The following is a 21022-nucleotide window of genomic DNA, read 5'->3' on the forward strand; positions in this document are numbered from 1 at the left end:
CTTCCCTCATACTGCACAATGCTGTCAACGCTGGATAATAACTCATGCCCTTGAGATGGGAACTTTCCCAACAATCTTGTGGCCCAGAGAAAAATGATAGAAATTGAGCCATGCAATTGTCTGTGTGGATACTGTACCCTGTTTGTAGTAATACATCAATTTACTCTGTGGCATACCTTCACCAATATGGGTCCAAGCTCTTTGACAGCCATCACAGCATGAATGTATGTATCTCTCATACTTCTGTGATAGTACATATACTTGTACAGAACACATACTTATGATTAGAGCTGGGCTTTTCTGTCCCACAATTTTTTCCCCATTCTGCATCACAGAGGGAGGAGAGGTGGGACGAGAGAAAAGAAAGTTATAGGCTGGTGGTTAGGAGACTCATGTGGGACATGGGAGTCTGGAGTTCAAGTGCCCTGTTCTGAACCTGAGTCCCCCACATCCCAGGTCTGTGCCCAAACCCCTGGGCTATCCAATGTCTTCTCTCTGGCTTTGAGCAGAATTTCCATCCTGTACCTGAAAAACCTTTCCCCACAAGAGTTTTGGTTTTGACACATTGTGATTTTTTTTATTGAAAAATGATTACATCCAAAAATTCCTGACCAGTTCTCCTTATAGTCGGCAGTATCTGAGCACCTCACAACCTTTATTGTATTTCTTCTCCCACTCCCGCTCTGAGACAGGACAGTGCTATTATCCCCGTTTTGCAGATGGGAATCTTCAAGGCACAGAGCGAGTGAGTGCTTTTCCCCGAGATGACACAGGAAATCTGTGGTAAAGTAGAGAACTGGACTAGAGTCCCCTGAGCCCGAGCCCAAGCCCAGTGCCCTAACCACTGGACCATCCTTCCTTCCTTCCTTCCTTCCCTGCACTTTCCATGCCAAGTGTGATGGTTAAAAATCATGATAATCCTGCAAAGTGTCACTGCATACAAGCCTGCTAATAAACAAATCCTACATCCTTCAGTCTAGCTGTCAGGTGTAGATGTGCTGTGGCATTCTCATGGACAAATAAAATACTGAACCAAACAGAGGACCAGTGTTTAGAAACCTCATGTGTTCAAACCTTGCAGTCCTGTTTTACTATGGCTCATATCAAAGCATGCAGATAGCTCTCCACGAGAGATACAGTTATAGTTCATTAAGTTTCCATTAAGCTTTGTAGGTGCACCCATGAAGGTTCATTAATTCCCCAGCAGTGGGATACCAGTCACCCCACAAAAAGGGCAAGTATAGTATTGTGCCAGCAACTACTGAGTTCAATCCTGGCTCTGACGCTGAAACCTTCAGTGATCTTGGGAGAGTTGCTTAGCCATTTTTGCCTTATTTACCCCATTTGCAAAATAGGGTTAGTAAAACATACTTATCTCCTTCATAAGGGTATGGTGAGGATTATTTAGTTTATGCTTTTAAAGTGCTGTATATAGATACATAACAAGTATTACTGTTTATTCCTTTAAACAGGCTGTAGGGCAGCTGCAGAGCAGAATGAAATTCTCACGCACCAGGGAACATAGCCAGTCGCACGTGGAACCATTATGATATTTTGGGCAGCCTGATTTCAGTTAACCAGCTGTAATGTTACTGACTCCAGATATATTGCATCTTTGATTTCAATATTCTGTTATAGAGGTTCACCAGAACTAGGGCCTTATCAGTGAATGTGCAGTGCTAATACCAGTGAAAGTCATCTAAAATTATCTGATCTCATTTAAGTTTTTGATAATGCTTGTTATTTTATTTTTTCCATTGATTGTGTGGTGAATTAGCCACTCTGTAATCATGGTTGATGCTAGCAGCTTTTAGTAACAATTTTATTTTCAAGCTCCAACATTGCCACCTTCCCCAGAAAGAAACATTCCCCCTGAAATTTCATATGATACATCTGGGTAGAATTTTCCTGTGAGGCTTTTTTGTTTTTTTGTTAAAAGACTTTTAAAGTTACAGTGATTAAAAATGTCCCTGTGGTTGACCAGAAGTTTTCTTAGCTTTTTTAGCTCAACATCTCTCCAAAATTACTCCAAGTTAGTTTTGTTCTCTTGATTGCCTGTTACACAATTGTAGTTCAGACAGTTAAAAATGTAAACTTGGAAGGTCTCTCTCTATACACCTATACCACCACATAATTGACACATTTTATAATACCAAGAAGAACAATCATTCCAAATTTATTTATCCCACTATGAGGAAACTTCCAGACCTCTGATATAATTTAATATAACCTGGGACTATGTTCCTTTTGAAATGTCTTCTACACACGAAGCAAACCATACAAAAAAATCAATACTAGTATATCTGACAGAAATATAATTGAAAAAGCTTTCCCAAGCAACATAAGAAAACATAGCAGAGGATGATCAATAATATATTCACAATGGAGACACTGTATTGCAGTTTACATGTTGTATTCTACTGTACCTAAGTGTCTAGTTTAAGATGACAGAGACTATACATGTTTTTTCAAACTTAAATCCACCATCTTCAGGAAGAGCAGGGAAAAGAAACTACAAAACCAGCATTTTACAGTATTTGTTGCCTTAAATGCTTTTTAATGATTATATTAACTTGTCATGTTTGTTTTTCAGGGAAGGTAGTATATGGGGAACCTATTGCTGCTAGTCTTGGTACAGATGGCACTCACTACTGGCATAAAGAATGGCATCACGCCGCAGGACATGTCATGGGACCTCCACTGAGGCCAGACCCTTCAACACCTGATTTCCTCATGAATTTACTAGCCAAGTAAGCAGACTAAAAAGCAGTGACAAGTCCTGCTGTATTGTGTATGGGACCTATTAGATGATTTATTAACAGGTCACAGCTACAGCACTTCTGTATTCAAATAAATAAATAAAGTTGCTAGCAAAGCAGTAATGGGGCAGCAAGGCTGCACATTGGCAGGTGTAATCAGTGGCAGGATCTGTAACCACACCTTGGGATGCCCGGCTCCTTAGCTGACCCTTTTGGTTAGCAGGAGTTTGAACCCTGCATCAAACTGCTGAGTAAATTCTGCTGACTCATTGTGCCAGTTAGGGCTTGTTCACTCCAGTGGCATGACCCTGTATTCAGAAGGAAGTAGGAGCAGAGACTGGGGCGTCCTGCAGGAACCCTTAGGAAACCAGCCATGAGGAGAATGCTTAAGCTGAGACTTTATTGGTGACTGAAACAACAAAGTAAGTCAAACCTCAAGAAGGGAATTAATTTGTCATTCTGCAGTATTTGCAGATCATAGACTCATAGAAGATTAGGATTGGAAGAGACCTCAGGAGGTCATCTAGTCCAATCCCCTGCTCAAAGAAGGACCAGACCCAACTAAATCATCCCAGCAGGGCTTTGTCAAGATGGGCCTTAAAAACCTCAAAAGATGGAGATTCCACCACCTCCCTAGGTAATCCATTCCAGTGCTTCACCACCCTCCTAGTGAAATAGTGTTTCCTAATATCCAACCTAGACCTCCCCCACTGCAACTTGAGACCATTGCTCCTTGTTCTGTCATCTGCTACCACAGAGAACAGCCTAGCTCCATCTGCTTTGGAACCCCCACTTCAGATAGTTGAAGGCTGTTATCAAATCCCCCCCCCTCACTCTTCTCTTCTGCAGACTAAACAAGCCCAGTTCCCTCAGCCTCTCCTCATAAGTCATGTGTCACAGACCCCTAATCATTTTCGTTGCCCTCTCTCCAATTTATCCACATCTTTTCTGTAGTGGGGGGCCCAAAACTGGACACAATACTCCAGGTGTGTGGCCTCACCGGTGCCAAATAGAGGGGAATAATTACTTTCCTCGATCTGCTGGCAATGTTCCTGCTAATGCAGGCCAATATGCCATTAGCCTTCTTGGCAACAAGGGCACACTGTTGACTCATATCCAGCTTTTCATCCACTGTAATCCCCAGGTCCTTTCCTGCTGAACTGCCGCTTAGCCAGTCGGTCCCCAGCCTATAGCAGTGCATGGGATTCTTCCATTCTAAGTTCAGGACTCTGCACTTGTCCTTGTTGAACCTCATCAGATTTCTTTTGGCCCAATTCTCTAATTTGTCTAGGTCCCTCTGTATCCTATCCCTACCCTCCAGCGTATCTACCTCTCCCCCCAGCTTAGTGTCATCTGTGAACTTGCTGAGGGTGCAATCCATTCCATCATCCAGATCATTAATAAAGATGTTGAACAAAACCAGCCCCAGGACCGACCCCTGGGGCACTCCACCTGATACTGGGTGCCAACTAGACATCGAGCCGTTGATCACTACCCGTTGAGCCCAACAATCTAGCCAGCTTTCTAGCCACCTCATAGTCCATTCATCTAATCCATACTTCTTTAACTTGCTGGCAAGAATACTGTGGGAGACCATATCAAAAGCTTTGTTAAAGTCAAGGTATATCATGTCCCCTGCTTTCCCCATAGCCACAGAGCCAGTTTTCTCATCATAGAAGGCAATCAGGTTGGTCAGGCATGACTTGCCCTTGGTGAATCCATGTTGACTGTTCCTGATCACCTTCCTCTCCTCCAAGTGCTTCAAAATGGATTCCTTGAAGACCTGCTACATGATTTTTCCAGGGACTGAGGTGAGGCTGACTGGGCACTATATTTGCCTTTTTCCAATTGTCCAGGACCTCCCCCGATTGCCACGAGTTTTCAGAGTTAATGGCCAATGGCTCTGCAATCACATCAGCCAACTCCCTCAGCACCCTTGGATACACTGCATCTGACCCCATGGACTTGTGTATGTCCAGCTTTTCTAAATAGTCCTTAACCTGTTCTTTCACCACTGAGGGCTGCTCACCTCCTCCCCAAACTGTGCTGCCCAGTGCAGCAGTCTGGGAGCTGACCTTGTCTGTGAAGAGCAAGGCAAAAAAAGCACTGAGTACTTCAGCTTTTTCCACATCATCTGTCACTTGGTTTCCTCCCCCATTCAGTAAGGGTCCCACACTTTCCCTGACCACCTTCTTGTTGCTAACATACCTGTAGAAATGCTTCTTGTTACCCTTCATATCCTTTGCTAGCTATAACTCCAGTTGTGCTTTAGCCTTCCTGATTATGTTCCTGCATGCTCGAGCAATATTTTTATACTCCTCCCTAGTCATCTGCCCAAGATGTGGGGCCTGATTCTCTTCTCATTGACACTGGTGCATATGAAGAGTAACACCATTGAACTTCAATAACACTGGTGTAAAATTAGCATGAGAGCAGAACCAGTCCCTTTGGTTGAGGCAAAGTGGGGATGCTACCTGCGCACAGAAGGCCTTTGAAATATCTAAAACAAAGCATAGAAAAGTTGGATGTGGGTATGGTAGGAGAGAACTGCATTGCAGAGGAGGGCTGGATGTCTCTACTTGGAAGAAGTTACTCTTCATGGGGGCAAGGAACTGAACTCAGATTGGCAGGGTTAGCTGCTCTTTTCAGGAGGGATAGCTGGGCATGGCCAGCCTTCCCATAAGCTCTCATGTCCATAGGAGTGTGATGGCATACTTCACTTCATGGCATATCTTGTTTCTTTATAGTGATGACCTAACTGTGACAGGAACTGACAACTGCACTTTTGACATCTGCCAGAAAGCCCTGGGGAGGGATGATTTCACCAAGATCCCTAATGGGGTGAATGGTGTAGAGGACAGGATGTCTGTCATATGGGAAAAAGGAGTGGTGAGTATTTTTTCCTCATGATTAAGCTGATGTTGGAGCAGAAAAATCCACCCTGTACCCCCAACAAAAGCTAAAATAACTTCTTAAAAATACTAGCTTCCCAGATCCCTTAGAGTAGCTATTACGGCACCTGGTTAGATGAAGTGGCAAGGACCCAAATGCAATTTTTGGTAATGCATTTTCAATTCCCATTGACTCCAGGATCCAGTGCCCTCAAAGGAGGTGCTCAGCACCTCTCAGGATCAGGCCCTTTGGACTATAACCAAAAACAGAAGCTGAAAGCTAGCAGTCACATTTTTCAAACATTTATGGGTAAAGCTAGAAATCTAAATAAGTGACCTGGCTTTCAGAAGTGTTGATTATCTTCCACACGCTGAGTGAGTTGGCACTGGAATGTAGAACACTCTGACCAATTCAGTACTATTAAAGGCTCTAGAGAACACTGGTTTAATTGAATTTGAATTGAACTCCTTTTACCTGGTGAATCTGAATTTCATGCTGGTAATGTACATTCAAAATATATTAATTTATCACTTAAGAAATGCCCACCCCCCTCTCTATTGAGTATGATCTATTTTGTTATCCTGGACTTGGGATGCAAAGCAAATATACATCTTATACACTCTGGGTGGTATTCTGCCCTGATTTACACTCTGTGTAACGTCAGGGGGATTCCCAAGGGCGTAAATCAGGACAGAATTTGCCTCCAGATTTACTATGCAAGTGAGTCATGAAACACACCTACCATTTGCTGCTTTTGAAAGTGTAACAGTGTGGTCAAAGTAACTTTTCAGGAAAGATCACCAAATGGGACTTAGTCATGACAGCTCTCTCTTTTCATACTTGTAGAATGGTATGCTGATTTTTTATAGCTAAAACTTTTCTCCTTCCAGAGCACCAGTGCAATTAAGGCTGTCACAATTTCTTTCCTTTCATTTCTCTCCCCACCATTCTATACCAGGGGTGGGCAAACTTTTTGGCCCGAGGGCCACATCTGGGTATGGAAATTGTATGGTGGGCCATGAATGTTCACGAAATTGGGATGCGCGAGGGGGTGAGGGCTCTGGCTGGAGGGGGGTATGGGTTCTGGTGTGGGGCTAGAAATGAGCAGTTCAGGGTGTGGGAGGGGCTCCAGGCTGGGGCAGGGGAGGTGGGGGGCGGTGGTGGATGAGGGCTCCGGCTGGGGGTGCAGGCTCTGGGGTGGGGCTGAGGATGAGGGGTTTGGGGTGTAGGAGGGTGCTCTGGGTTGAGACTGAGGGATTCAGAGGGTGGGAGGGGGATCAGGGCTGGGGCAGGGGGTTGGGGTGGGGGAAAGGTGGTTCAGGGGTGCAGACTCTGAGTGGTTGGCTTTGAGATCAGATCCATTACTCTTTTGGAAAGTTAAAAGAAAATTATTGTATCAAACTCAGCTAATGTACATTACAATGTGTGTGTCAATGTCATGATATTCGTGTTTAATTTAAACTCATCAATACAGCACAGATAGTTATTGAAAAGATTGGTGTGTTGTTAGCTGAGACCTCTACACCACTCAGCCATGTGGTTTTGATTACAGGAATTTATTTCCTTCCTTCCGGACAAAATTAGTGTTTTTGCTTCCATGTACTGTTTTGCAGCACAGTGGTAAAATGGATGAAAACAGATTTGTAGCTGTTACCAGCACAAATGCAGCTAAGATCTTTAACCTTTACCCGAGGAAGGGAAGAATTGCTGTGGGTTCTGATGCTGACATCGTTATTTGGGACCCAAAAGCTACAAGGTATGGTCTGAGTAATCCAATCTTATCCGTCCAGCCTTTTATGTGGAAAAGGAAATATGAAAGCATTTTGTAGTGCAATAAGTCCCTACGGTGGGGTGAAAGAAGGTCTTATTTTAACAGCACTGCACATAAATTATTTTCAGGTTATTTGGCACTTACAGTAGTGTATCTAAACAGACGTCTTTGATGTCTGGACAGACTGTAAATGTTTTTCTGGACTGCTGACCTTATAGAAAAACAACAAGCTTTGTACATTATACTAAATACCCGTGTGTCTGAAGAGTAAAACTAACTAATGGAGTGCTAAACTCTATTATACAGTTCAATCACAAGGTGGCGCTGGGTGTCAAATGCTGTATGTAAGCTAAACTTAGCCAAACCTTTCAGAGCATTAAAAGACCTTATGGTGAACACATCTGAAGTGTATCTCTGAGAAGGAAGCTTTGTAATCCATGTATATCTGATACAGAAGCCTGACCAGCTAGTAGCAGCCAGGCATCCAACTCTAAACAAGAAGTACATGACACTAACTACACTGAGACCTCTGTGTAACTATGATCCATGCTGGCTAAGTTCAGCCTCCCACCAGTGCAAGAAGACGGGAACAGGAAACAAGCATCCCTGGCTTCCCTGCGAAGGGCTCTAGCACAATCCTAATCCTTGAACTCAAGGAAAGTGCGAGGGGTGCTCTGGGTTAGTGCCTAGTCTAAGAAGGTGGAGACCAGGCCTCATTCTGCCCCTGCCCCAACCAGTTAAGTTAGTGTCACCCACTGGTGAGTGTACGTTATAAGTTCTTTGCCACGGGTTTCAGTTCCAACTACAAAGGTGCAGTTTTTCTGTGGGTATCTTTTCAGTCAGCAAGGCTCTGCTTCCTTATTTGGACAGATGAATTTTAAGTTCAGAAAATGCATTTTTTGTTTAGGATCTGATCCTGCTCCTGTTGCATGGGATGGGAGCTTTGCCTTTGACTGTAACAGGAGCAGAATTGAGCCCATACAGTGGTTTGTGAGATGAGTACATTACTAAAGCTATGTCTACACTAGTACTTTTGTCGGTGAAACTTTTGTCAGTCAGGAATGTGAAATAAACATCCCCCTGACCGACATAAGTTTCACTGACAGCAGGCCTGGCTCTACATTTTTTGCCTCCCCAAGCAGCAAAAAAAAAAAAAAAACCCACCCAAAAACCCCCCAAACCTGCTGAATACGCCGCCGCCATAGAGAACAGGAGGGAGCTGCGGCCGAATTGCCGCCGCGGGAAACAACGGAGAGGGGCTGCCGCCGGGGATACTGCCGGAGTGCTACCCCAAGAACAGCCGGAGTGCCACCCATTCAGCAGCACCGCCCCAGGCACCAGCTTGCTTAGCTGGCGCCTAGCGGCGGCCCTGACTGACAGACATGCCGACGTGGACAGTGCTATGTCAGTGGGAGACGCTCTCCCACCAACATGGCTACTGCTGCTCATTGATGGGTGGTTTAATTATGCCGACGGGAGAGCTCTCTCCCCTTGGTATAGAGCAGCTACACGGGAGACCGTATAGCCGAGCAGCTGCAGCAGTATAGCTGTGCTGCTTTAAGGTCTGTAGCGTAGACACAGCCTAAGTATATAGGTGATGCTAATTCTCACTGGTAGCATCTTTATATGTTTCACCAAAAATCCTAAAGAGGGCACACACAACCTACTGGAAAAATGAAGCTAGCTGACAGCCTTCAACCATTTGAAATATTACGCACAGCCAGCCTCACGAGCTTTGTTGCATTTTGGCAATGATTTGAAATTTCATAAGAGCTGCGTTCTTCTTATTTATTAATAAATGTTAGACGCTGGTCCATTTGAAACAAAATCATTAGCATCACTAACATGCCTCAGTCCCCATGGTAGGATGCAATGGGGCTGCAGTTTTAAAGCATTGGATGATACTAGCGGAAAGAATTGGTCAAGTGCTGATTCGTAACTATGGAGAATTGAGAGTGGAGCCTGACAGAGGAGTCCTGCAGGGGAGATTCTGACATCTCTCTGAAAGATTACCAATGGTGATGTGAGGCAGTTAAAAAAAACCTACAAAATCAGCTGCATTAGCCCTTCTGTGTCATTGCACAGTAACAGCAAGTTGGGTGTTTTCGGTGCATGCTGAGTGTTTTGCTTTGCTTTGCTTTGCTTTGCTTTGCTTTTCTTTTCTTTTCTTCCTCAGGTTATAAGAATCGATAGGATTCAGAGTGACAGCTCAATGAGCCAGTAGCTATTGCACTTGACACAGGTTCCATTTCTAACACTCCACCAGTCTGGCCAAGACTTCCATTTTAAGGGTCCATTTCACATTGAAATATTTGGCCTATTTCTGCAGGATTCACTAGTTATTTTTGCAGAAAAAGTGTGGTGCATAAGTCTCAGTTGTGTATGTATTTAAAAACCTCAGTCTCCCAGTTGTAATGCTTTCTGCGTAGGGGCAAGCAGTCCGAGCAGAGACATGTCAAATGTACAAACTAAAACTACTAGAAAAGATATAATAAAAATTACTTGGAAGCCCAAGGCAGCAGCAGTAGTAACTTATTTTCTACCAATTTAGGATTATTTTAAGCTCCTATATTTACGTATTCATTAAACAGCACTTGGATAGGAAAAGTACTGTAATATTATCGTATTTATGCTACATGGCATCTTCTTACAGACCCCAACACACACAGCACCCCTGAAAATCCTGTACTTAAATGGTGAATGAAGAGTCTTAGGGAAAATGTGTGTGGGTAGCTGTACTCACTGACCTGTATTATTTTTAATTCAGGCTTTGCCCATGAACGTGCAATACATGTTGATTGAAACTTCCCCCTCACCCCTGATTGCTCTCATTGGCGGTTGTATGGTGTGTGCATGCTGACAACCCAAACCCCAGTGAAACAAAAGCAATTAAGTGTTACATTCTAAAGGGGAGGGACAGTGGGGAGCGCACAGCAATGTGCATATACGAACACACAGTCAGCTCTTGTTTCACTGACACCTTTTAATGCCTGAGAGACATTGACAAGTAGTGATTTGGCCCTGCAAAGGCACTGGGAGCAGAGCTTCTTGTAGGGTCAGGCTTTAACAGGCTTAATCTAAAGATCACTGAAATCAATTGGAGCCCTTATGTTGACTTCAATAGGCTCAGGATCAGGGCCTAAGTGCCTATGCATTTATCTAATGTTGGTGGACAAATCTGCGCTCATTTAAAATAAAAATTAGCAACTTGTATCTGTCACGTTTTTTGTCAGTCTTCAGCCCCAGCTGCACACGACTCTTTGCCAAGAGACTGCTTGTTATTTTTCCTAAGAAAGAGAAACACAACACATTAGCAGAGCAACTTGTGCTGTCACGGTGTTCTTAACCCCTTTGAAATGTGAGCATAATTTTGAACACTTCATACGTTTAATACCAGCAATTAGATACCATGGTGAAAGGTGTCATTAAAAAACTAGGAAACATACAATTGTGTGTGTGTAACACATGTGTAATGATATTTTCAGCAGATCTTATTCTTTTATATATACCCACGCACACTCACTCAAAATCAAAAGTAGCTTTACTGAAGTCAGTATAGTTCCAGTGAAGTGAGCAAGAGAAGAACCAGGCCTGATGACTTTAATAATCCTACTAAACCAAATGGCTGTGTTCATTCTGTCCCAGTATGGTTGATCTCAGTCTGCATTTGATAATGTCTAGCTTGGAACAAGAACCTATGTAATTAGTAACCAAAGCTGAAGTACTTAAACTCATCAATGTACTCTCTTGTTCAGGCTTGGATGCTTGCAATCAGATTATACCTTCCTTACATTGAGTAATTCCTTAATCCAACAGAAATCCCATTGCTCAAAATGTGGCCATTTGCAGCCCCAATAAAGATGGCAGATTTGGGCACTTAGATTGAACATTGGCAGCAGCAGTTCAGATGCAAGTGCCATTAGCTGAGCAGTGAATATCATGCAGACATTCAAAGCAAATACAGGAACTTTCAGAAGCTTCCTGGTAATGATGCTCAGTGATGATCTTGTCAATGATAACCACAAACACTTTGATGCAAAATTGTATTGTCATGCTCTCTGGGTCAATCAGTGCTGCTCTGGCTTCTGTTTAATCAGGTGTTTGGTCATTCTTTCTACTTTTGCAAGTCCTGGGACACTTCAACTATTGTGGCTATTACCAGGGATTCCTAAGGGTCACATGTAACTATGGAGAGTTTTTTAAAATTAATCAATTAATTTATTTTATCAAGGGCTATTAAGGAGACTGTACTAAGCTTATGCAGTACTTTCTGAAGATTAATACCTATATTACACAGGTGTAAAGGAGCTTTGTGGAAGGCAGTGTCCAGAAAATCCATTATGTCATCTAGTAAATTTTATCACTGCCATTGGATTTCTTTCTTATTTGTGCCATCTCCCATGAATTTCATGTCTCTTTTTGTTTAGCGATATGTCTACCTGATGTGCCTCTGCTATAGTATGCTGAAGTAGCCTCCACGATGAGTGTAAGGATTTTAACCATCTTACTTTTGTGACTAGCTTCCACATCTTTTTGACACCTTTCCAAGTTTAGTGGTTCAGTGCTAATGTATGATAGGATTTGATCCCTAAAGATAATTCCATCACGGGCACTGTGGCAGTTGTACCCATAAAGGTACTGCAGAAAGCTACTCACGGAAACGCACTCTTTCTATAGTTATTGTTAATGCCAGTGCGTGTGCTGGTTCAAAGTTTTTGGTGGGATTGATCAATATTGAGAGAATGTTCTTGAGCTTTTCCTTCCATCTTGGAGATGCGTATAACCAAGACTCTAGAAGATGATCTTGACACTGAAGCATGTGTACATGTCTGCTTTCTACTTAAAGTGTGCTAAATAAAAAGCATCTTTTCCCTTGGGCAAAGCAGCCATTGAGAATACAGCACATGTGAGGCATCTAATGAAAAGTCAGGGGCCACTGAGATTCGCTATAACGCTTAAAAGCAATCACTTCCACTAAGTCTTCATGATTTACAGATCAATATGAAAGGACAACTACGCGTTCTTCCAAAAAACCTGGAAAAGTGTGGTAGTTCGGTCACTAAGATTTTCCTGCATCTGTTTGCCTAATTAATCCTTTAAGTACTTGAAGCATGAACACTATTGAAAATGGTAAACCCTCAAGAAAATATTTATTCAAAGTCAGTCAGGTGTATTAAGATTTTTCGTATTGCTCTTATTAAAAATATAATTATTGCTTATAATTGCTCTTCTGAAAGCTGATGAACATAGGGAATACCATCTTAGCTTTGTCTTTGAAAACTCTTTCACAAACCAAGGCCTCTGAAATAATGTTAAGGGCTGTATTTTCACATACATTATACCTCTTTGTACAACATGAGTGGCCAAGGCTGAAAATCTCTGGCTACTTCCAAAAGATGTTCAGTAAGTGAAAACATAAATGTAAATGTAAACAATGAAAAGGCAAAACGCCCAAGTAAAAATAAAACTGAGAGGGGAGACAAAAAATAGCTAAATAAAAATCACATTCCCAATCATACACTTAATGGGAGGCCATGCATCAGGCCTGGGGGAAAAGAGCCAGGACATCTGAGTTCTAATCCCAGCTCTACTGCTGACTCTCTAGCCATTTAGGGCTTCTCAGTACGGAAATAGCTATTGCAGAATAAGCTATACATAAATCACACTAATTATTTCACAAGATGGTGATTTTTATTCCAGAATAGAATGTCCAGACAGGGAGCTATTACAGAAGAGTTATTCTGGTCAATTTCTTCGTTAAGACAATCCTTTCATCTTTTAAGGTTCATCTATACAGGGAGTCTCACAGGCCAGGTTGACAGACTCGGCTTTGGGCTATGGCACTTAAAATAGTTCTGTAGGCATAATGTGGCTTGGGCTGGAGTTCGGGCTTTGAAGCTCCTCCTTAAGCTTCAGACCCCAACCTCCAGCCCAAACATTTACGCAGCTATTTTTAGTGGCATAGCGTGATCCCAAGTCTGTTGGTCTGGGCTCTGAGATTTACAACCGCTCACTGGGTAGATGTACCCTTAGTTCTGTCTCTTAGTCTGCCCATCTATAAACTGGAGATAATAATGCTCCTTTACCTCAAAGTAGTATTGTGGTGTTTATTTAACATAAATTGCTTTATATCCTTGGAGGAATGGTACTACAATAGTGCAAAGTAGTATCATCATAGCCCCAGTATAGTAAAGTAACACAGCGTAGGGACATGGTGTTGAGCTCTAGGTCACCAGTTCAAATCCGGGCCAGTCTAGCAGTGACCAATATTCATTACCAACTTCTGACTCTCCAGGGTCTTGTCTTGTTAATACTTCTCAATCTCTTACTTGCCAGAGCCAAACTTTTCAAACCAGAGGTTGCAAGCTCACTTTGGTTGAAAGGACACATTTTTTCCAGGCTGTAATTTTGAACATAGACATATTTGTTAAATTATGAGATAAATCCAAAAACAAGGATCTGATCTGTTTTTTTACACTAACCTCTTTGCAGTGGAAAATTCTGCATTTAAGGCTGCAAAGTCTCTTGCATTTGAAATCCCTTTTTATTCTTTTGAAATGCAATTACTTTTCAATGAAATGTTAATGCTGTATTCTATTTTTACAGCTGCTTCCATGATCTATAGTGCAAAGCTGCAGTTTAATAATACAGCTAAATTCTCTCCCCCCTCCATTTCTCGGAGCTTTATGTTGGAGTCGAATGTAAGGATAATAATAATTTGTTTGGGTTTCTGTTTGTTTTGAAAACAGGACTATATCTGCAAAGACACATCACCATGCCAACAATTTTAATATATTTGAAGGAATGATCTGCCATGGGCTCCCAGTTGTGACCATTTCAAGAGGCAAAGTGGTGTACGAAGGTGGCGTTTTCAATGTCACAGCAGGAGACGGCAAATACATTACACGTAAACCATTCCCTGAATATGTCTACAAAAGAATCAAGCAGCAGGATGAGGTTAATTAAAACAATACATTGCTGTAGCACTTGCTATCTTTGTGCAATATGAGGAAAATTAGCTTTTTTGGGTTGTGGGGGGAGGAGGTCTGGGTTTCTGTGATTATTTCACTTGCCTTTGTGATCGGAATGTGTCCAGACTGGAGAAAGTGAAGCTGTAGGTTAGAGGTGAAGCTATAGGTTGCTCTTCCTCTTTTCACACAAAAACACCTGGGGCTAACTCCAGTTCTCAGGTATATCTGTGTAAGTTGGAGGTTGGGATCATGTGCCTTTGAAATCTTGGTCCCATTCATTGTACAAGTGGTCACACTGGTCTAATCATGATAAGCTCTGAGCAGCAGTAATCGCCATTGACTTAACAGAAGTTATAGATGTTCAGCACCTCACAGAATGAGATCCTAAACTGTGAATAAAGATCAGCAATTTTCTAGCTCTTTCATAGTTAGATACTTGGGGCTCAATCCTGCAAGGTGCTGAAGACTGTAGGATTTGAGGCTCAAATAGGTAAAGAACAAGTTAAGAATAACTTAAACAAGTGAGATGTCTTCAGGTTGGCAGGGCCTGATAAAATACCTCCTAGAACACTGGTTCTCAAACTAGGGCCACCGCTTGTTCAGGGAAAGCCCCTGGTGGGCCGGGCCGGTTTGTTTACCTGCCGTGCCGTGTCCGCAGGTTCGGCTGATTGCAGCTCCCACTGGCCACAGTTCACCGCAGTTGCAGGAAGGGCGGCCAGCACATCCCTCGGCCCACGCTGCTTCCTGCAGCCCCCATTGGCCTGGAGCGGTGAACCGCAGCCAGTGGGGGCCGCGATCAGCCGAACCTGTGGACGCGGCAGGTAAACAAACCGGCCTGCCATGGGCTTTCCCTGAACAAGCAGCGGCCCTAGTTTGAGAACCACTGTCCTAGAATGCTTAAGGAACTGGCTGAAGAGATCTCTGAGTCATTAGTGATTATCTTTGAGAATTTATGGAGGACAGGAGAGCTCCCAGAGGACTGGAAAGGGGCAAATATAGCACCTATCTATAAAAGGGGGAATAAGGACAACCCAGGGAATTATAAGCCAGTCATTTTAACTTCGGTATCTGAAAAGATAATGGAGCAAACAATCGATTTGTAGGCATGTAGAAGAAAATAAGAAACATTCAACATGTATTTATCAAGAACAAATCATGTCAAACCAACTTAAAATCCTTCTTTGACAGAGTATCAACCTTGTGGATAAGGGGAAAGCAATAAATGTGATATATCTCAACTTTAGTAAGGCTTTTGATTCTGTCTCACATGACCTTCTCATAAACAATTTACGGAAATATAGTCTAGATAAATTTACTGTAAGGTGAGTGCACATCTGGTTGGAAAAGTTTACTTAGAGCAGTTATCAATGGTTTACAATCAAGCAGGAAGGGCGTATCAAGGGGGGGGGCTCTCAGGGATCTGTCCTGGGTCTGGGTCTATTCAATATCTTCATAAATTATTTGGATAATGGCATAGGAAGTACACTCATAAAGTTTGCAGACAATACCAAGCTGGGAGGAGTTGCAAGCACTTTGGAAAACCAGATTAAGCAATGGGACAAATTATCCAGGGACATTGTGGACTCTCAGTCATTGGAGGTTTTTAAGAACAGGTTAGACACATGCTTGCCAGGGATGGTCTAGATAATCCTTAGTCCTGCCTCGGTGCAAGGGACTGGACTAGATGACCTACTGAGCTCCCTTGCAGTTCTACATATTTATGATTCTATGATCCAGCAATGCACAGTCCCAGTAGTGGGATTACACATATGCTTAAAGTTAAGCATGTGCTTAATGCTTTGCTGGATCAAACTGATGCTCAGCATTTTCCATGATCAAGTTCTCAGTGTCTAAATTACTAAAGGAGGAAATCTGTGAAACATTTAGATTGACTATCTTATGCCTGTTCACCATGTACTACTGGTCATGAGACATATTTTTGCTGCTTTAGCCTTGCTGCCTCGGGGGGTGGGATTTCAAAAACACCTAAGTGACTTGTGCTTCTAAAGCACTTATGTGCTTTTGAAAATCCTGCCCTGAATCAGTAATATTCATAACACTTTCTTAGCCCTGAAACAGATCAACATACATGTGAGCTTTTTGCAAGTTTGAAATGTTTCCAAACCAATTAATTGGGTATATTGTTTGCTCCAATACTTCCCTCTTCTGGCCGGATGAAATATATGTGCCAGAGGTTAAGTGGGTCTTGCTCTCTCTTCCAACTGACTTCTGCTCTGTAAACGCATTTCCTGTAGGAATTGGTAGCCTGCCTGCTAATTGACATACATAATACAAATAGGGTTACAAAATGCTTTTTTCTCTCTGCCAACCTCCTAAAAAATATATTCTTTTTGCTGAGAATTAAAAGGAGATTACTGTTTGTTTAGCTTCACAAAGGAAAAAGAAGGGCTGGATCCTATACAGATCTTGTATAGATTGGTATAAATTGGTAAAATGGAGCTATCTTGATGTACACCAAATGAGGATCTGACCCAAATTATTCTTGATTCTTTGCCTGATATTTGCCTTGAAATCAGGTTCTTCATTTAAACATCTCCCCAGGTTCTTATATATATTATGTTCCCCTTTCAATGTTAATAAGAATTTTGTGTTTGGGAACCTCTGCTTTACATAACATATCTATAGTGTACTTTCTCAAACATTCCTAAAGTAGTCAAGCTTTTTCCAGAGCTCTGCTTAACAATTGTCACCTTTGACCCAATCCTGTGAGGTGCTGAGCATCACCTGCAAGGTGCTGTGTGCCCTGAATTCCACTGATTTCATTGGAAGTTGGAAACATTCAGCACTTTGCAAGTCAGGGCACTTTATTACTAGTACTCTGTCTTCATTGTTTAACTTTGACTCTGTGGGTTTCTAATGCAAAATAAATGACATTTAATGCTAATGCTAGTTTACTACTGAAACCATTTCTGGAGCCATATTACACCAGCAAATATACAAGATGTTCATCTGCACGTCTGGGAAAGGTCCATGATTTATTTAATACATAATGAGAGGCTCATTTAGCAGGTCTCCGCAGCAGGGCTGAGCCTTGGTATCAGAACACCATTACATCCAGATTCTGGTATTATGGCTAAAGCAACAACCCACATGTGGAATTGAGATTAGTTGTGGCACTTGAAAAACAAAAGAACAAAACTGGACTGTATGTATCTTTTCAGAGGCAAATTCACAATTGAGCTAAGGACAGTCTTGGCAGTCACAGGATTTCTGAGACTACAGTAACTGTGCCAGTTTACATTTCCCATCAGAAAGAACTGGGGAGAATTTTCCCTAAACAAAACATGAAGAGAAAATGTCTTTACAAGTGACTTCAATCAAACTTGATCTCTTTCCGACAAGAGCTAGAAATGCTGGAGGGGTGGTGTGCAGATCTGCAGGGGAGGGGACATCTTGCATCACTATTGGGCACCATTTGTCTTGCCTGCAGTCAGAGCAACATTGACTAGTTACTGAGGGATCCCCCAACGCTCTAGGCCCTGTTTGGACTACAGGCTGGGAGTGGAAGGGGAGTAAGAGTAAAATGAGATGGGAGAAGGCCAGCTGTTCCTAAAAATGGCTTCAACAGCACTTAAGGGAGTTAGCCAACCAACCCCAGTTAAAGGTTGATAGGATTTGAGTGTCAAACTCTCTTGGGCACTTTGAAATACTGTAGGTTGGGATTTTCAAGAGAGCTGATGAAAATGTTGTGAGGCATGAAATGGGCAGCTAGGAAATAACGGGCTTCATTTTCAGTTACGTGCAATTTTCAAATGCAGAGGGAAACAAATAAGAAAGAACTGAACTGTTCTCTTGTAGGTTTGCCAGCCTGTCCCTGTTGAGCGAGCACGATATGGAGAAGTGGGCTCAGTCCAGTCCAGCAGGGGCGGAAAATAGACATATCCCTAAAGCGTGGCTCTTCCAGGTAACTCTTTTCTACTTTCCTTTCTGCACCTTTCTGAACGAGATTAGGAACATAAGTCAACGGGAGAGTGTCTCCCATTGACGCAGCGCCGCGTAGACACTGCAGTAAGTTGACTTAAGCTACGTCAACTCCAGCGACATGAATAACGTAGCTGGAGTAGCATAACTGGGGTTGACTTACCCCAGTAGTGTAGAAAAGGTCTGAGACAGCAACAGGAGCAGTAACAAAATCTAAACACAGAATGGCTCAAAATCCAACTCAAAATTTTACCGAAAAATTGGAAATAATCTGATGTTTTTTGTAAAACGAGCTTTAAAAAAAAAAAGAATGTTACAGCCCCCCTGTTTCGTAATCAATACACTCACCAAGGGGTATAATGTTTCTGGCAAGCACACAAACCTCTGTCAGAAGGAGACAGATGAGCTCCATGTCAGAGACATTTTAGTTGACTCAGAAGGTACAAGAGAGAAGAAAGGAGTTAATATTAGCTGACTGACTATATGATAAGAAGGCAGTGCAGTCCCCCGTGAGAGAGCAGGAATCTTCTCTATCCCCAGTTCTGCTCCTTTCTCACTGTGCGACTTAGTGCAAGTCATTTAACTTGTCTATGTCTCAGTTTCCCCATATATTCAAAAGGCATAAGGAGGCCCTACCTACCTAATGAGTGTGTTTGTATATAAAATGCTTTGGTGAGTGAAGACACTGTGTAATTGCCAAGTATTAATTATGATGATACACATTTTATACTCTTTAGTAAGCATGCTAAGTAGATATACTTCTACAATGTGCATTAGTAAAGTGAGTTGCATTAACCAAGTTACCACACCTTAGTATCTAAGTTACAGTTCTTTTTGTTATTCCCTATTCTAAGCAGAGAAATGCAGGTTTATTTCAGATACTGCTTGTGGCTACTGTTGGTAAATGTCAATTTTTTGGTGGTGACATTTTCAGCACCTTTGCCTCAAGGAAGATGGGCTCCACTAGAAGGGTATTGGTCACATCTTTTCTTTCCTACAGAAAAATGCCATTAAGTGTTTAAGAAGCAGAAGGGATTGACTCAGAAAGAAATTTTTAAAAAGTTATAGTTTCACTAAACAGTAACGAGGGGGCAAAATGACCGCAAACAACAAGTATGTGAAGGGTGTATGCCTCATGGCAGGGGAATAATTGAAGATGGGCCAAGCACGTAGGAGTCATCAGATGAAAAGTAAGCAAAGGAAAACTTAGGCTGATCATTGGGGGAGAAATTTGCTAATAGTGAGGTCTGCAAGCCAGTGGAACAGTATCCCAAGAGACAGGGAAGAAGCTCCATTACTTGCATAATGTAAAACGCAGCTATACAAGGCACTAATGAATAAATATACTGCAGGGAACAAACCTGCAATGGCAGGATTATGGACTTATCTTTTCTATCTTTAATTTCTATGGTTCTGTGAATGTCTCCAGCAGTGTGAAGCTTCATCCAGAGCATCAGTTGCAGTAACAATGAACAGCATGTTATTTGTTTTCCTCTGTCATACGGGAGAGAGCTCTTGTAACAGAGAGTAACAAAGGCTAAAGCTACAACAGAGCAAGGGAGCTGTAATCCTTCTTTCCAGTTCTTAGTGCTCTCCCTCTGTTGTTACCACTTCCGGAGACAAAAGGCAAAGTAGAAAAAAAAAGGGGGGGGGGTGAGAGAGCCTGGATTTGAGCTGGGCATGGCCCACCTTGATTACCATGCACATTGTAGGGAGAGTGGTCACTTTGGATGAGCTATTAACAGCAGGAGAGTGAGTTTGTGTGTGTGTTTTTTGGAGGGGGGTGAGGGGGTGAGAGAACCTGGATTTGTGCAGGAAATGGCCCAACTTGATTATCATGCACATTGTGTAGAGAGTTGTCACTTTGGATGGGCTATTACCAGCAGGAGAGTGAGTTTGTGTGTGGGGGGGTGGAGGGTGAGAAAACCTGGATTTGTGCTGGAAATGGCCCAACTTGATGATCACTTTAGATAAGCTATTACCAGCAGGACAGTGGGGTGGGAGGAGGTATTGTTTCATGTTCTCTGTGTGTATATAAAGTCTGCTGCAGTTTCCACAGTATGCATCCGATGAAGTGAGCTGTAGCTCACGAAAGCTCATGCTCAAATAAATTGGTTAGTCTCTAAGGTGCCACAAGTACTCCTTTTCTTTTTGCGAATACAGACTAACACGGCTGTTACTCTGAAACCTTTTGAAAGATTGTATCATATTGTCTTCCTTGTTTCTCTGTAGATAAAGCCAGATGAAAATGATCCTGCTTGCCCCATCTAAGCAATGCATTCTGGTGCCCGTCGTGAGTAAGTCCAGCATCAACTTCTGAAGAGCCAAAATTTACCAGCTGCCAAAATAGGCACTACAGATCTTAATATGCTTTAATGAGTGAATGTTGTCATTCTAGGAGTACTTGTGGCACCTTAGAGACTAACAAATTTATTTGAGCATAAGTTTTCGTGAGCTATAGCTCACTTCATCGGAGCTGTAGCTCACGAAAGCTCATGCTCAAATAAATTTGTTAGTCTCTAAGGTGCCACAAGTACTCCTTTTCTTTTTGCGAATACAGAGTAACATGGCTGCTACTCTGAAACCTCTTGTCATTCTAGTAATTGCTTTAGAGGAATTTAGTTAGTTGAACCAAACATTTATAACAGAAGAGTAACACAAAAAAGCAAAGCTATGTTAACACTACA

General features: G+C 42.3%; 1 protein-coding gene across 1 annotated transcript in view; it reads left to right on the forward strand.

The window, feature by feature from the left end:
- DPYS (dihydropyrimidinase) overlaps positions 1–20769 on the forward strand; it is a 47124-nt gene extending 26355 nt beyond the window's left edge. Inside the window, exons 5-10 of the mRNA XM_075124978.1 lie at positions 2594–2750; positions 5507–5648; positions 7265–7407; positions 14172–14379; positions 18213–18318; positions 20568–20769. Of these exons, the coding sequence (XP_074981079.1) occupies positions 2594–2750; positions 5507–5648; positions 7265–7407; positions 14172–14379; positions 18213–18290 (728 nt within the window). The 3' untranslated portion in view covers positions 18291–18318; positions 20568–20769. The remainder of the gene's footprint in view (positions 1–2593; positions 2751–5506; positions 5649–7264; positions 7408–14171; positions 14380–18212; positions 18319–20567) is intronic.
- The last annotated feature ends 253 nt before the right edge of the window (positions 20770–21022 follow it).

Source organism: Caretta caretta, chromosome 2 (genome assembly GCF_965140235.1).
Source record: "Caretta caretta isolate rCarCar2 chromosome 2, rCarCar1.hap1, whole genome shotgun sequence".
NCBI lineage: Eukaryota > Metazoa > Chordata > Testudines > Cheloniidae > Caretta > Caretta caretta.